Source organism: Brassica napus, chromosome A2 (assembly GCF_020379485.1).
Source record: "Brassica napus cultivar Da-Ae chromosome A2, Da-Ae, whole genome shotgun sequence".
Lineage (NCBI taxonomy): Eukaryota > Viridiplantae > Streptophyta > Magnoliopsida > Brassicales > Brassicaceae > Brassica > Brassica napus.
The window spans coordinates 3,928,772-3,945,533 of record NC_063435.1 but is presented as its reverse complement, the minus strand read 5'-3'; the positions used below and the strand labels follow the sequence as shown (position 1 = coordinate 3,945,533).

Here is a 16,762-nt window from a genome sequence, read left to right as displayed (position 1 = left end):
TAATATCTATACTACCCTTAATGAATTTTTATATAATTAAAAATGAATTTTGTGCTAATAATATTAAATTTTTATGTGATATTAGATAATTATAAATTATGATAAATTTCTAAAATAAAAACCTATATTTTTTCATGGACTTAGAAATATATACGATTTGTTTTTGTGACGTTGTAAACATTATCTATATTTTGTTGTTATCTTAATGTTTTCTACTATAAAATTTTAAATTTAAGATATATTTTTTTTAAAATTTAATATCAATTAAGCAAAAGTTTGTATAAAGATAAATTGTCAAAATAAAAAAAAAATTTAAAAAGACATTTCTTATATATATAATTGTGTTATTATCTGGAAATATTATTTTCTATTATGAAATTAAGAAAAAAAATTAAGAAGATTATGTCCACATATGCGGGCAAAACACCTAGTTTATTTTATATTATAGAATGAAGGCAGTGTTTAATTAGTTAGTAACTTACGGCCTGACTGGTTCAAACGCAGTGGTTGCGGTTGCAGTTGCGGGAGTTTGTGGATGCGGGCGGTTGCGGTTTCTAGCGGTTTTAAGAGATTTGTACGACTGGTACTGCGGTTAAAAATTGATGCGTTTGCGGGTGACTCATGACTGGTTAACTACCAAATACGGTAACAGTCAAATAATAAATTAACAATATTTACATTTAATATAATTATAAAAATATCAAAAATCATAAAATTATAATAAATATAAAATTTATATTTAGAAAGTTATAATTTTAATTTTTGAAAATTTATTGAAATTGTTTTTATTATAAAATATTAATTAAAATATAATAGATATATTTTAGAGAAAAAGACTAGGATAGCACCAAACCAAGTTTTTGTTCCCAAAGTAGCACTCAAGGCTCAAAGTCACAAAAATAGGTTTCATTAAAGAGGTAAATATACATTTATACCCCTTGGGTTAATTAATCCAAATCTTAGGGTTTAGAGTTAAGGGGTGGGGTTTTGGAATTAAGGTTTAAAATTTTATAAAAAACAAATACTAAAATAAAAAATAAAAAATTTAAAAACAGTTTTCAAAAAGTATTTTTAAATTATAAAAAGAAAATTTGAAAAAAAAATAAAAAAAAATTTCGAATTTTTTTTTTTTAAATTATAAAAATTTCGAATCTGAAAACATATAATCTGAAACTATAAAAAAAATTTCTTTTTTTCATTTTTTTCATTTTTATTTTTTTTTTTTTTTATTTATTTTTGTTTGTTTATGTAATTTTAAACCAAGGGTATTAGAGATATTTTACCCTTTAATGAATGTCATTTTTGTGACTTTCTCTTTCTAGTGTTATTTTTGAGACATAAACTTCAAAAGGTGCTATTATTGACAATTGCCCTATATTTTAATATTTTCATAATTTTAATTTTAAAATTTTTATTAAATATTTTTACTTTTGTTTATATTTTGTTTTAAAAAAAAGAAAAAAATTTTACCCTCCCGTAAGCGCCCGCAACGGCAAACGCTAGGTAGAGCCAGCTTTTGAATTTATGAGGTTCGGAGCGGTTTGAAGCGGTTTAAAGCGATTTGAGTGATTGTTGCAAACCGCCGACAACCGCTACCAACCGCAAAAGCTACGTTTAAGGGTGGTAGCGGGAAAACCAGTCGCCCCGTTAGTACCCTTGTTTTTACGAACGCATGCGATGAAAATAAATAATTCAAATATTTTTTTTGGCGCAAAATTGAGTTTACGAGTACTAACAAAATTGGCGCTACATTACCCAAATTCGTGGCGCCTCATGTAAAACCAAAAACGAATCTTATTGGCTATCACAGGCACCACGCGGATTGCTAAATTTCACCGTTGATTAAACCATATCGACGGTTCAAAAATCTTGAAACTGTATACACGGATCGATATCTGAGCCGTTAGATCTACAAAGCGATCTAATTGCTCAAATCAAAATGTTCCCGTCTTCCCTATAAAAATCAATTTCGCATTCTCATCCTTCATAAACTACAACAGAGAATCTTCTCCAACACTAAAGTTTTCTCAAGAAAAAGAAAAAACCCAATTTCCATCGGAAAAAATGTCGGGTCGTGGAAAGGGAGGAAAGGGTTTGGGCAAAGGAGGAGCCAAGCGTCACAGGAAGGTTCTGAGAGACAACATCCAGGGAATCACCAAGCCGGCGATTCGGAGGCTGGCACGTAGAGGTGGAGTCAAGCGTATCAGTGGTTTGATCTACGAGGAGACACGTGGCGTCCTCAAGATCTTTTTGGAGAACGTTATTCGTGACGCTGTGACATACACTGAGCACGCCAGAAGGAAGACTGTGACTGCGATGGATGTGGTCTACGCGTTGAAGAGGCAAGGGAGGACGCTTTACGGGTTTGGTGGTTAAGGGACTTTTTAGATTCGCGTTTTGCGTTTCTGCGGTTCTTATGGAAGTTTCTAATCGAATCATGTTTTCCTTAGCGTTTGTGTTTTGAATTCCGTTTGAGTTCGGTCTTTTATGTTGCGTTAGCGTTTCGTTATATGTAATTACGCATTTTATCTATGAAGCTATTCGAGTTTATGAATCTGGACTTTCTTTTTATTGGTTATTGAATGAAAATCCAAGTTTAACTCGTTAATCATGCATAGTCAAAAGACTGAGAAGAACAACGGTTCTAAATTCTGGTTTTAGTTAGTACTTAAGTACTAATTTGATCCCAAAAAAAGTTAGTACTTAATACTAACCTCTTGATTCTTTACTTTTGGAAACATCTGAAAGATCATGACTACTCTTCTAACATCGAGCAACGTTAGAGCTCTTGTCTCCGTCGTTGTTGTAATCATAGAACCTTAAACGTAAACTCACCGATAATGTTCGGGCTGTTATCATTCTTGGCCACAATCAATGACAGCTTCATGCAGCTGCAAATCAATACTCAAGATTCCACAACACATCTCCCACTGTTGGCCAATCGACTCCATAGTCAGCTATTTCTCCTCTGTTTCACCGATTTTCCTGCCATTTGATCGTCCATTCAGCAGGTTAAGTTGAAAGAACTGAATAACCAAAAGTTATGGGCCTGTTCGACTGGCCCATAAGTATTAATTGGACACTAAAACATTTTCTACGGAAATACTCTTGTTTGTTTAGAGGCTTTTGTGGGACCCTTCATGACATCCGACTGTCCAATCATTCAGACCAGAAAAATATATTATTTTATCTTCTGGTACCATTTTCTAAATCTAATAAGGCTCCGTCTCCTCCTTCCTATAATCCGTTTTCGATTTAGGGCACAAATCTCTCAACACCAAAAGAAAAAATCTAAAATCTCCGCCCCGCCTTTTCCCCCAATCAAACGAATCTACACCAAACATCAATCTCCTTCCGATTCTCTCAAATCATATCTTGATCTACCCCCAAGGTTTACCAATTCGGCAGGGCTATCCTCCTATTCCTTCTTCGCACTGTGAGTGTGAGCTGAGAGAACTCGCGATTCTAGGGGTTTTTCGTAGTTCAATTTCGCTACTATTGAAATCACATCGCGTTAGTTGAATTCAGGGCCTGGGTGTATTCTCACTCTGTTATTGATTACTGCCTGCCGCTGAATTACGCTTTTGCGTTGATTGACTTTGATTGGTTCCTCTTCAAGTTTGTTAGTTTATTTCATGCCTCCTGCTGATTCATAAATCTCCCCGTTGATGTGTTTGTATTCGTGTATATAGCCAATGTTCTAGTTATATGCTGCAACGTAGCTATTATGATTTAGGTTGAGTGTTGTTTCATGTGTTAGTGTATGTTTTATTGTTGAACTTCTCCTTATCATGCTATTAATTCGTGTATATTCCTTCTCAGATTGTAGGCGGTTCGAGTCTTTTCACCGAATTGTACTTTGTCTCGCGTCAATTGTCAGCTCCTGCAATGTCAAACCTTCATGTATACCCTCCTCCTCCCCCCTCCTCCCTAATCATCTAAATATATTTACACCTTAAGTGTCTTTAAGGATATCATTTGCTTAATTATGTGTTCTTGCTTTTGCAGTCATCTCTCAATGGTTCAGCTTCAAATTTACAAGATGGTTCAGGCAGATCTTTCGCTTCTTCCTATACTGGACAACCTGGTTCACCGTCTCCCGGTTTTCATCATGCTGCTGGTGAGTGTGATAATCATCTTGGAAATGCTTTGTTATGAACTTACGTAGCTTCACCTTTTTTCTTTCGTTTCAGGAAGTCTTCAGGGACTTCATAATCTTCATGGTAGCTATAATGTAAGGAACATGCAAGGCACACTTTCATCAAGAAACTCAAGTATGAATAGTCTTCCATCTCCCGGTGTACAGCAAGCTAACGGGAGTTTTTCTAGCGGAAGATTTTCTTCAAATAACCTACCTGTTGCCCTCGCTCAGGTGCTTGTTGGTTTGACATTATGTGGAAAAAAAAAAACAAACTCCTCTTGGTCTTGAATCTATATCTTATATTATGCGATGATTGTCTTTAGCTGTCTCATGGTAACTCACATGGACATTCTGGAATACCGAATAGAGGAGGTATTAATGTCGGCAACCCTGGATATAGTAGTAACGCAAATGGAGTTGGTGGTTCTATTCCTGGGATTCTCTCCACATCTGCTGGGCTCAGTAGTAGGAATAGTGTTTCGAATATTGGACATCTGTTGGGGAACGCGGGTCCGAGAATAACTACCGCGATGGGGAACATGGTTGGTGGAGTTAACTTGGGGAGGACTCTTAGCTCTGGTGGATTGTCTATGCCTGGTCTTTCTTCGCGGCTGAATATGGCAGCTAATAGCGGATCAGGATTAAATGTTCAAGGACAGAACCGAATGCTGGGTGGAGGACTTCCTCAAGGTATATATGATTTATCCATTACGGTCTTTGGGGTTGTTTTGTTTCTAAGTTGAGATACATGCGCCTTGTGTATCTTGTTGTTATGTCATTGTCATGGAACACAGTTTAAATTCCGCTCCGTGGATCTATGGAGGACACATTTATACTTTTAATAATAGGTCGTTGGTATAGTAACTAGGAAGTGCTTTTTATAGTATGTAAAGAAAGAAATTTGCAAAGTAGCAACTTAAATTAAGTAGTTATTATTATATCAGAATTGAACTTAGTTTGCTACCATGGACTATACTTTTCCAGACTCTTGTGAGTAGGAAGCAGACTTTGTTTTCAGCTTACATACTCTGTGATTGTGTGGAGTTTGTGAGATTAGCTTATTGACTTTACACTTTACAATCTTGTTTTCGTATACATGCTATAAGCTAGCAAGTGCTGTACGTAGATATAGCAGTTAAAATTTGATTGTATGTAGTTTGTAAGACGAGCTTGTTTACTTTGCACTTATACAATCTTATTTGCGTAAACATGCAATAAGCTATCAAGTGCTGTATGTAGATATAGCAGTTCAAATCTGATTGCAAAATTTTATTGTACAGGATCTCAGGTCATGTCTATGCTGGGAAACTCCTACCATGCTGGTGGTGGCCAACTCTCGCAGAACCATGTTAATAATATGATGCTCAGTGATCACTCTAACGACAGTTCTCTTTTTGACATCAATAACGATTTCCCCCAGCTGACAAGTCGTCCTGGTTCTGCTAGTGGCTCTCAAGGACAACTGGGTAGTCAATCTATAAAACATCTATTGAAATTCGTATACTTGATATAAAAGAAGTATTTGAAAACATATTCCCATTTCATGTTTTGTTCCCTCATACTCTTGTGGTGGCTTTTCTAGGCTCTTTGAGGAAACAAGGTTTAGGAGGCCCAATTGTCCAACAACACCAGGAGTTCAGCATCCAAAATGAAGACTTTCCAGCTCTCCCTGGATATAAAGGTGCTGGTTTATTATCGTCTTCATTGGAGGTTCATACATTTATTTTTCTGCCTTCATATTATAGCGTATTGCATCAGAAAGATTATAAAAACGTTCCCAGACATATTTGTTTCTGAATGCCATAAGCTAAACCTGCTGGACCATTCACAAGCGTAGTAGATTTTTGCAGGTGGTAGTTCTGATTACCCGATGGATTTGCATCAGAAAGAACAGCTCCATGACAATGCTATGTCAATGATGCACTCTCAAAACTTTTCTGTAAGTTTTAACTGTTTCGAAACTAATAAAATGTTTTACCGTGATCGGGTAGTTTATGTTTGGATATTGCAAATTGGCAGATACCTAGATCTGGTGGTTTCAACGTGGGGGGAACATATCCATCACATCGTACACAGCAACAGCCACAACATACTTCATCTGGTGGGCTACAAGGTCTTGGCTTGAGACCTCTAAACTCGCCCAATTCAGTTTCCGGTACCGGTTATGATCAGCTTATTCAGCAGTATCAGCAGCAACAAAATCAATCACAGTTCCCTGTGCAACAAATGTCATCGATCAACCAATTTAGAGATTCTGAGATAAAGTCGGAGGCTGATCCTTTCTGCTTGCTTGGCTTGTTAGACGTACTAAACGGGACCAAACCTGATTTAACATCCCTTGCTCTTGGCATCGACTTAACGACGCTGGGATTGGATTTGAATTCAACTGGAAAACTCTACAAGACATTTGCTTCCCCTTGGACTAATGAACCGGCAAAGACCGAGGTCGAGTTCACAGTGCCAAGCTGTTACTACGCCACACCACCTCCGCCTTTAACTGTAAGTGCCCTCTTGATCTTGTGAGTAGTTCTTACACTCGATTTGGCTAACAATTATAACTTCTATTTGTTGCAGCGAGCAAGTTTCAAAAGGTTCTCCTTTGAGTTATTGTTCTACACATTTTACAGGTATGTTAAGAAATGACCATTTAATATCTAATTTCCCAAATCTTGAATCATGCTTGTCAAATTTAACAAATCAACTTTTGTCTAATTATTTTTCCAGTATGCCAAAAGATGAAGCACAACTATACGCAGCAGATGAACTGTATGTTTTTTTTATCTCCTTCATAATCTTTCTTTGTTTGTTTACTCAGCTCTCTTTGCGCTAATGATTTTGAGTTTGTTTGATATTTTTGCAGTTACGAAAGGGGTTGGTTTTACCATAAGGAACATAAGTTATGGTTCTTCAGAGTTGGGGAGCCTATGGTCAGAACAGCCCTATATGAAAGAGGAACATACGAGTGCCTAGATCCAAACTCCTTCAAAATAGTCAGAAAGGTAAATCAATGATTGTTGCAGGAATATATCTATTTATTGGTACTTTTGAGTGTCCAGTGTACTAAGTTGTGTGTCTTTGGGGATGGTTTATTTGCAGGAACATTGTGTTGTCCAGTACGAGCACATTGAGAAGAGACCAAGCTTGCTGCAGCATTGACTTCGAGTAGGTTTGTTCAATTATTAGCATCTTTACAATGTAAAGCCTTTTCTCTCTTTTACTGCATGCAAGCTCCATTGTTAAGTAACCAAACAATCGTCAGAGTTTTCAAAATTTAACCTCAAATTTCTGCCATAAAAGGTAACTAAAGTTAAATTTTTTTTCTTTAATGTTTTTAATAAATGATATTTTAGACATTCTGGTGACCAGGCATGACAAGAACCGAGTAAATAACATGATATTTGGTCGCAATAACCGAATCAAATATATTGGCGTTTGTGTAAACCAAAACGTGGCTGAGCTGTGATATATTGTGTATTCAATTTTTGGTGTCAAGTATGCTAAGAACTATATGAATCCATAAGTCATGTCTAAAACAAAATACCGACTTCTTTGGTGATTGAACTTTGTTTTTTTCTGAGATATATTTGGTTAGCATAATATATGACATACAGTTTCCTCTTTAAATATTGCGGCAACATGGAACAGAGTTAGTGCCAATATTTTTGCTCGACTTATTCAACAGGAAAACATATGATAATGCAAAGGTTATCTATAACTTATACACACACCATAGTTTCAAACGATGAATAATGTAGCCATTTAAAAGCAAAGGTTATAGGTTAGCTAAGTTACTAGAGCTTACAAGTTATAATGTTCTGACTTATTGTTGTGTAGTAATACGGAAAGAATGTAAAGAAGAATTTTTCTTATCTATTACTTAACTAGGGTCGGTCTTGATGTATTTGTGTCGTAACTATACAAGAGCTAGATTTTGGGCTATATATAAACTTTCTTAATTATTGTCTTAAGCAAGATGGGCCTTTATCAAAGAGGGCAATCTTCACTAGGCAAAAAACGGCACGTCGTTTAACTGTTCAGCTTAGGAATGCACGTCGTCTTGTTTCAACAACCGAAACTTCTTGAAATGCCAAGAAAAATCTTGTCAGTTGTCACACTTTGGGCTCTAGACCATAAACGAAGGTTTTAGAAAAGGTGCACTTTCTAATTCAAGAAACTCGAAGAACGTTCTCTCTTCATCATTCCCTACCTTATATATATGAGCCCCTTATCAGATCTCAAAAATCAGATCAAAGCAACAAGAAAAATCAAGAATCAAAGTTCATTAAGTCACTCGAGAAACAACAATGTCTCTAGTTCCAAGCCTTTTCGGAGGACGCAGATCAAACGCTTTTGATCCGTTCTCGCTAGATGCATGGGATCCATTTGAAGGACTCTTAACGCCTTCCTCGGCTCGTGACATGGCAGCATTCACAAACGCAAGAGTGGACTGGAAGGAGACGCCGGAGGCACACGTGTTCAAAGCGGACTTGCCGGGGCTGAAGAAAGAGGAAGTGAAGGTTGAGGTTGAAGACAAGAACATACTGCAAATAAGTGGAGAGAGGAGCAAGGAGAACGAAGAGAAGAACGACAAGTGGCACCGTGTGGAGAGAGCAAGTGGGAAGTTTATGAGGAGGTTTAAGTTGCCTGAGAATGCGAAGATGGAAGAAGTGAAGGCGACAATGGAGAATGGTGTGCTTACGGTTACGGTACCAAAGGCGCCTGAGAAGAAGCCTGAAGTCAAGTCTATTGATATCTCAGGCTGAGTCACAAACGATGAAGATGGACATTTGAGGATTTGGTGTGTGGAATAAAACGTGTGTTTGCTTTAAAAAGTTTGTGTGGTCTTTTGTTTTTTTTTCTAAATCATGAATATTGTAAGACTATTGTAATAAATAAACGAATGTAAGACTGTTGTTTCTTTTATAAGCATACTATATTTCAAGCTAATCTCTCAAAAAAATCAAAAGAAACAATCAAGACGAACGCTTAATTAAGTGTTAACAAAAAAGAAACGAAACAGATATTATTTTCGACATGACACATAAAACATGAATTTTCATTTTAGAAAAAAAAGTTCTTGTGAAACTAAAATTGTACATTTTCCACATTAACTATTTGGTAGATTTGAAAAGTAAAAATCACATCTCTAATCAAATACTATTCTGCAACATGTTGGAGGAAAGCAAAAAAAAAAATGTTGAAGGAAATCAAACTTTAAAGAGATTAAGAATTTTGATGATCCTCCAAACGAATTTATTGAGAAACCCTTTTCGATTACTGAAATAGAATGTAAAGCTTGTGTGTATTGTTATCATTGTAGAGTCCTAGTCCCCAGGGGATTGTCATTATCTAGTTATACTAATCGTCATCTTTATCTCTTAAGTCTTAATGACTAATTAGGAGATGAATCATTCGGCTTTATTACGTATGTTTCAACATAAGTTTCTCGGCTTTACATGCCGATATGGAAAGATTGTTCTGGCTATATTACGTATGAGAGAAATTAAAATCTTTGCAATCCAAATCGAGACTGACTGCTAAAATTTAGTGAATATGATTATAAATTCGATCTTTTAGGCAGTTTTGCTTTAGAGATAGAAACTTTTCATTTTTTCATAATAATTTTAAGAGTGAATGTGATCCATATCTCCATGAGCAGGGATGATTTACACAGATTCACTAGCAAAAAAAGAATGGGATGTTTAATTTCTTTTCATGTAAACTAAATATTATCAGATATAATTATTCTTGGGAATGACATTTCTATCGATCAGAATTTAGTTTAGACATATGTACAATTGCAAAAGAAATAGTATAAAATTACAACGTGAGGTCGCGTTCCCAAAGTCACCTAACAAGAAACATTAAATGAGTAATATGATAAGATTCGTGATCGTTCTCAACCTCTCTGTCTCGTTAACAACTTACAAATTTAATGCAAGGCTCCGTGCTTATTCGGTAAGCAATGTGTCATTGAATTCGTATTTTATATTCTTCTACTTGTAATAACCATGTGAACTCGTATTGACCAACTTGGAGTTATATAAACCACCAAATCACAATTAGTCAAGACTGGAAACACAATTCCAAATTACAACTAGCAATTAGTGATGAGTGATAGCTACTTATAACTCGTCTTTGTTCTTATTAAATCTCCAAGCGTCGGATATAATCATCGTATTTTATTTTGTCGTTTATTAACACAAAATTCCAAAAAAAAAAAGGATTACTAAATGATAGAATGGAGAATTCAGTCAATATTAATTTAGCATATATGTACAAAAAAAGAAGAAAACGATAGGATCATGCATGATTCTCATTCAATGACTACGTCCTCCTCGAGATTTACCGGTACTCGACGAACCGGTTCCGGTTCCAGACCCGGAACCTTTTGTCGAGACACTCCCTGACCCGGAACCTCTGCTTCCAAAGTAAAGATCCGACAAGTAATTTCCTATATCTTCAGAGGTATATCTGACATTAAACCCATCTCCTCCCGAACCGAACCGGTTTATCTCGTATAACTCGGTACAAACCAGCATCAGTTTATGACTCAACGAGACTTTGATCCAGTCCCTAAGTTTTGGGTCGGGTATGACCCACGATATTTGCTTCCGGTACGACGCCTCGAACTCGTCGTCGAACCTGACTAACAACTCCTTAGCCTCCTCCGGTGTGATCTCCTCCGCCGGATATTCCGGTAACGACGTCAGCACTTTCCCCCACGCGAGCTTCTCGAACTTATCCGCGTACTGCTTCACCTTCCCCTCGTGCCTCACCACCCAATCCTCCCCGAGGAGGAGCTTCACGTTAGACGTTCGAACCTTTACGACGACGTATTGGAGATTATTAGCGAGGAAGAGGTAAGACAGAGCCACGTCTTTATACGGCTGAGCTTTACCGTCGATCTTGCAAAGAGTGAGAAGAATCACCCACGCGATTCGCACGGACACCGGAGAGGAGTAGAGCTCCTCCGGATAAGCATCCTCCTCTCCGCCGCAAGAGGACGGCAGCAAGGTCGGCTGCCAGTTCTCGAAGATTACAGCGATAGACTCGCTGTAATCGACGAGGAACGAGAGGTAGTTCATGACGTAACGTGTGAGTGGATGAACGCCGCCGCCGATGACCGGCGTTCTAGACGTGTCCTTCTGAATCGCCGTCTCGAACGCCGTCATCATCGTCCTGGCGGCGTCGCCCAGTCTCGTTAACGAGCTGATCACCTGAGACCTGACGGCTGCGGCCGAGTCGAAGTAGAAGATGGTTTCGATCTCGACGTAGAGACTCGCGAGCGTTTCGTACATATCAAGAAACCGGAACATCTTCTCCGGCGAGAGTTTCTTGATCTTCGCGGCGTTTTCCGGGAAGGCGAAGAGCGTTAAAGCTCCTTCTTGCGTGATGTCCGTGAAGGAGGACTCGACTATGTTAATAGAAGAGGAGAAGACATGGTCGGCGAGAAGCCTCTCGCCGAAAAAGAGGGACCGAACTGCTAACTTCGCGGCTCGAAGCCACGACCTGATCTTGGACTCGAGAGTCTCCCAGTCCATCTTCTGAACCTGATGGAGAGTGAGTCTCTCCACGGCTAAGTTGTGTAGCGTCTCCTCCACTATTGATTTTCTCACGGTTTTGTAGACCGTTACGCATTCCTTGGCGTATCCCGTGGAGATCATACAGTCCGCTATGGTTTTTAGATCGTCCATGGCGTCTGAGTCTTGGCCGGAGAATCTATGATCGTCTCCGTTTTCGTCGTGGTAGATTTCGTCTTCGGAGTCGGAGACGCTAGTCGTGGTGGAAGTGCTGAATCTTGACGATCTGTAAGAGGACCGTACCGAGACGCTTTCGGGGTCGAGATAGTCCCGGTTCGCGTTCAACACGCGGCGAAACTCGGACTCGAGAAGCTTCATCGCGGACTGCATCAGATTATGAGCGTACACGAGCTTATCCGAGGACGCGTTGACGGAAACCAAACGGTGCATGGTGCTTTGCAAATGTTTTACGGCTTCAACGAACTCCTCTGCTTCGTGGCGACTGTTGGTGGAAAAGAGGAACTCGTTGGAGGAGGAGGAGGTCCATTTGGATATGACGGTGTTGATGCTGCTCGTACACTCCTGTACAGCTGTCTCGGCGAGCGATTGGTGAGCTGGCTGTTTCTCCGGTGGAGGAGATGATCGGAACAGTTGTTTCCCCATTCTTGAAACTCTGTTTATTTCGTTTCGAAGCCTCTCTGTATTCGTGTGAAGAGTATACTTTTGTTTTTCTGTTACTCAACAGAAAAATAAACTTCTGGTTTGTTGTTTGTAATCCAAGTAAAGCAGTAGAGGTATATATAAAGAGGAATATGTATATAAAATATGTTAAAATACTATTTATATAGATATCCTAGCGTATATGTATGTGAATGTGTAGTTGTGTGGAGGAGAAATGTTCATTAGTCAAACGCGGTTGTCACATACGACATGACATTGTTTAAAGTCAGACTTCGGACCAAAGTTGCCTTGTTCATCTGCAGCTGTGATTTTTTCTTAAGTTACCGTTTCTATTTTAAATGCGATTTAGATTCTAGGTTATTAACTGTAGTTTTATGGCAACAAATATATTTGATCAAAAAAATGGCAACATCTTTATATATAAAATACAGTTTCCTTCTCTCCCAGGGGGTCCACGTCAGCATCCACCTAAGAAAATCAAGCTCTGGCGTTGCAACACGTGTCATGTCTGCACAAAACGCAACACTTCATTTATTCTGGATTTAATTGGGCTTTGAACATTAGGCTTATATTCATTGTGTTGTTGGGTTGAAAACTTACAAAATTTGGCCCAAAGTCGTTTTCACCTTTGCTTTACTTTCGAGAAGCCGCCATTCTTTCTAGGGTTTGTCCTGTTCTTCAAGCTCTGCCAACAATGGAGGTTTGGAAACATGGACTGAGACAAGTCTTTGCGAGTAATCTATGCGTCGATTTCGTTTCATGTCGTTTGCGATTCATCACCCCCGAGCCGTTACAGTAGCATGATTCATCCCCATTAATGAGTTCTTAACTCTTTCGCCACACTACAATCATTCAATGATCCTTATCTCTCTTCGAGGCGGTGAATCTCCATCTATAAAAAGGTATGGTTTCATCTCTTGAGAAACATCCTCACGATTTCTCATCTTCTTCATACGGTCTCAGGCTTTGGCATGAGATTGATCCGCTAATTTTGGAGGCAGATTTGTATGGAAGTCGATGGTCGAGGATCTCGCTAGAAGATAATTTGGTGAAAGAGTTTATATGCCCTTTGCGCAGATGTGTTTGACAATTTCGAGCTGTGTTATCACATTGATGAAGAGCATCCTGTTGAGGCCAAGAACATGTTAAATCAACTATCATCAAACGCTTCTATTAACATGTCATGTCTTTTTAGACATGATTTGTCTGATTCTTAGGTTTGTTAATGTCCTAGCTTTAGGTTTGTTCATGTGTAACAGAAAATTTGGTTTCCTTTTATAAAGTTCTAAGCTTTGCTTGAAATTGAAAATTTGGTGATGATTATATTCGTTGCATACCTCATGTATCTTCTTATCAGATGCGTCCTTTAACAGTCTGGTTCAAACTTATTGCAACTGCATCTGCAAAGGCAAGAGTAAGAGGACAAGGGTATCCGAGGTTTGGTCAAGAGAAGCCTGAGAAGAACGGAATTACAAGGCGTCACTCTTCCTCCTGGATCAAATGGGAAGCTGAGTTTAATGTCTCCAAGAGCTCACAGACTTCTCATAGCTTCAGCTAAGGGTTCAATGAACAGTGACAAATCTTTTTCGTCTTTCAAGGATTACTGGTAAGACGTCTTAAAGCTTTATCCACAAGCCTCAACCTTATCTACATCCTTTAATCCCATTTTTATGCTCATGTTTATTTCAGATAAATCGACCAAATCTGAGTGAAAACGGTGAATGTCTTTTGAGGGAATAGAGAAAGCAATCATGGTCGTCTTACACGGTTGGACAAAGCTCTGAAACCTTTTTAATCATTTTAGCTGTTTTGTTTCTATGTTTCCTGTGCGTTTTGCTTTTATTTGGTGTGGTGAGTCTTTGACATGTTCTCTTTAGGTTTACTTTTAGATGCTTTGTCTTCTCAAACAAAAAGGTTTTTTAGTATATAGTTATTATAAATGCTTCTCTTAAATCATTTACAGTTTGTTCATGAATTTTGCCTTTTTAGTTACCCTTTGTTCATGCTTTTTTCTAAGTTATATAACTGAGCTACAAAAGAACAACTTTTATATCACCGGAACTATTTCTATAATTTTTATTATTTGTAAATTAAAGTGAAGTTTCAATACAAACTATAAAAACCAAAGACAATTAACTTTGTAAAATGCTTACTCCTAAAATGAACAACACCGAACCCCATGTAACATATACCGATGCATTATTTTACACAGCAGCATGCATTACAACAGTGATTCTATCATACATGAGGAGATTGACTGTGAGAAGGCAAATGAGAAGCAACTGGAGTTATGTGTGAGAGATGTATATCATTGGTTCATTTTCAGTCCATCCAATTTTGTAGATTTGTTTGAAATCTTCTTTAACTAATCTTATTTTTCCACCATTGTTCGTCTTGCAAAGCAAAGGGTTTCACTTTCAAAATTTCCAGTTTTATATTTAGTTAAATAAAAATAATAAAATCTATCATGAATAACCTTAAATTCCATCAATTAATTGTATGGGAGTCCTTTCACAAACCAGTGGACATGTAAACCCGAAGCCTTATCTTACATGCCTAGAGTCTCTAATTGTAATTCTAAAGTCCTTTCCCTCCAAATATTCATTTATGTTTCATAATTGTTTTTTAAATGCCAACGTCCATGTCTCTCAAATAAATATTTTAAACAAAAAAGGTTCGTATATATGTAAAAGGGCGAAAAAGTGAAATTTTTATTGAAGTTCAACAAAAAGCTCTGAACTAAAAATGATATAGAACACGAAATAATAAAAACTAACATTTTAATCCTAATCTGAATAATAAAATATTATTATAACTAAAAAAGCTAACATTATTCAAAAAAAAACTAACAGTTTAAATGATTCTGCAACTATATTATGAAAAACACTTTCGAACGTTTGGGTGTAAAACATAACAGTAATATTTATTTTTTGTTAGAAATTACAAAATTATTCTGTAATTAACAAAGTATAATAGTTCATATTTTCTATTATCTTTCTAATTGTTAGAACTGAAATTCTAATTACATCATTCTAAACATTTTTGATAAAAAAATCTGCGCGTAGTCATAACTGAGATAAGTGAATTGTCGTAACCGGAGCACTAACATGGCTGAAATAGACAAGTGTTGGAGGAAATAAGGTGATCTTTTAATGAATACGACCTGGTCCACAAGTAACAATACACACAAAATATGTTAATAATCATGCCACGAAGAGGCTGCCGTAAACACCATGATAGATGCCGACAATTTTTTTCTTTATAGACAAATGAAGAAATTTGCATGTTTTGTTATGAAACAACACCGCCGTCCTCCTCCCCATGATCAGTGTGTGTGATTATTCTCCTACATGACTTTTGCTTTCCATTACGGTCCTTTCATGATTAAAATTCATACTCACAATTCTCCTTTACGATGAGTTGCATGTTTCACTTTTTACCGTTAAAACTTACATTTCTTTTTAGCTTTACATTCTTAAATAGTATGGATAAAAAAATCGCAACAAATAGAAAAATAAGCAAATTGCTTTTAAAAAAACATACGTATAAATACACTATTAGGCAGAAGGAGTACTTTTTTTTTTTTTTGTCACGAAGGCAGAAGGAGTACATGGCGCTAAAATTATATAAAACTCCATGATTGCTTAGTCAATAAAATATTACTAAACTGAGACGAACATAACAAAACCAAAAAGAAATTGATCCAACAATATATTTGCCTACTTAAAAATGCCTGTAACGTAACTATTAAATATCAAGAAACCTAAACAAAGCAACATTAGTATAATACATATTAGAGTCCAGTGTATTAAATATTTAATCTAACTATTTAAATTATTTTCAAATTATCATCCCGCCCGTAGGGCGGGCTGGCCCTAGTATATATATATACTAGTTACTATTAGTTGTAATTTTCTAATAGTTTCATGCACCAAAGAAATGTTGCAAATACGAATGCATGTAATTTTATGAATTCGTGAGATGAATTTTATGTTAATAACTTTATTTACCAACTGTGCCAAACAGTTGTTTTGGGCTACCAGTTTGAACTTCAACCTAAAAATTATAAAAGACAATTCTCTCAATTACATTTTTTGAGTTTTTATCACAAAAATTAATCTCAATAAAAAAATGATAAAAATAACTTTTTTTTATTTTAAAATTTTTAGTTTTTAATTTTTTTTAAAATTTTAAAATCATATCCCCAAGATCTCACATATTTAATTCTAATCACTAAATCTAAATTAGATTATTTAACCATATGGTAAAAATAACTTATTTTGATCATTTTATTCATTGTTATTTTACGACAAAAACTTTAAAAAATATATTTTTTGGGAATTTTTCTATCTTATATTTTTTTCCGATAAAATAACATTTCACTAAATACGATGATCCTATGTGATGCGAATTGTAT

The 16,762-nt window shown here is 36.6% G+C and overlaps 4 protein-coding genes, 1 long non-coding RNA gene and 1 other non-coding gene across 10 annotated transcripts; 4 read left to right on the top strand and 2 right to left on the bottom strand.

Annotated features, from left to right (window-relative positions):
* Positions 1–1,972: 1,972 nt before the first annotated feature.
* On the top strand, positions 1,973–2,554 carry LOC106385401 (histone H4). Its single transcript, XM_013825333.3, has one exon. It carries the CDS (start codon positions 2,065–2,067, stop codon positions 2,374–2,376), a length of 312 nt encoding a protein of 103 aa, XP_013680787.1. The 5' UTR covers positions 1,973–2,064; the 3' UTR covers positions 2,377–2,554.
* Positions 2,555–3,184: 630 nt separating this feature from the next.
* LOC106385420 (probable NOT transcription complex subunit VIP2) lies at positions 3,185–7,494 on the top strand. 4 transcript variants are annotated; one of them, XM_022712461.2, is made up of 13 exons: positions 3,185–3,391; positions 3,823–3,903; positions 4,009–4,120; positions 4,194–4,372; positions 4,465–4,831; positions 5,422–5,607; positions 5,724–5,822; positions 5,992–6,080; positions 6,161–6,640; positions 6,716–6,768; positions 6,866–6,907; positions 7,002–7,140; positions 7,238–7,494. In XM_022712461.2, the coding sequence occupies exons 2-13, from the start codon at positions 3,889–3,891 to the stop codon at positions 7,295–7,297; spliced, it is 1,821 nt and encodes a 606-aa protein (XP_022568182.2). In that variant the 5' UTR covers positions 3,185–3,391; positions 3,823–3,888; the 3' UTR covers positions 7,298–7,494. The 4 variants fall into 4 exon arrangements, with proteins under 4 accessions (XP_022568182.2, XP_013680800.2, XP_013680793.2 ...); XM_013825346.3 differs by having other exon boundaries at positions 5,724–5,851; positions 5,982–6,080; XM_013825339.3 differs by having other exon boundaries at positions 3,185–3,436; positions 5,724–5,851; positions 5,982–6,080.
* Positions 4,037–4,117, bottom strand: LOC125589643. Its single transcript, XR_007325815.1, has one exon. It is a non-coding gene; the product is annotated as a small nucleolar RNA snoR35 (small nucleolar RNA).
* Positions 7,495–8,168: 674 nt separating the features above from the next.
* LOC106417036 (18.1 kDa class I heat shock protein-like) lies at positions 8,169–9,088 on the top strand. Its single transcript, XM_013857904.3, has one exon. The coding sequence runs from the start codon at positions 8,446–8,448 to the stop codon at positions 8,902–8,904; it is 459 nt and encodes a 152-aa protein (XP_013713358.2). The 5' UTR covers positions 8,169–8,445; the 3' UTR covers positions 8,905–9,088.
* A 1,266-nt stretch (positions 9,089–10,354) lies between these two features.
* On the bottom strand, positions 10,355–12,512 carry LOC106386373 (exocyst complex component EXO70H1-like). Its single transcript, XM_013826224.3, has one exon. It carries the CDS (start codon positions 12,325–12,327, stop codon positions 10,462–10,464), a length of 1,866 nt encoding a protein of 621 aa, XP_013681678.2. The 5' UTR covers positions 12,328–12,512; the 3' UTR covers positions 10,355–10,461.
* A 280-nt stretch (positions 12,513–12,792) lies between these two features.
* Positions 12,793–14,320, top strand: LOC106394995. Of its 2 annotated transcripts, none has more exons than XR_007320396.1 (3): positions 12,793–13,247; positions 13,309–13,951; positions 14,035–14,320. It is a non-coding gene; the product is annotated as an uncharacterized LOC106394995 (long non-coding RNA). The 2 variants fall into 2 exon arrangements; XR_007320395.1 differs by having other exon boundaries at positions 12,798–13,247; positions 13,347–13,951.
* Positions 14,321–16,762: the final 2,442 nt, after the last annotated feature.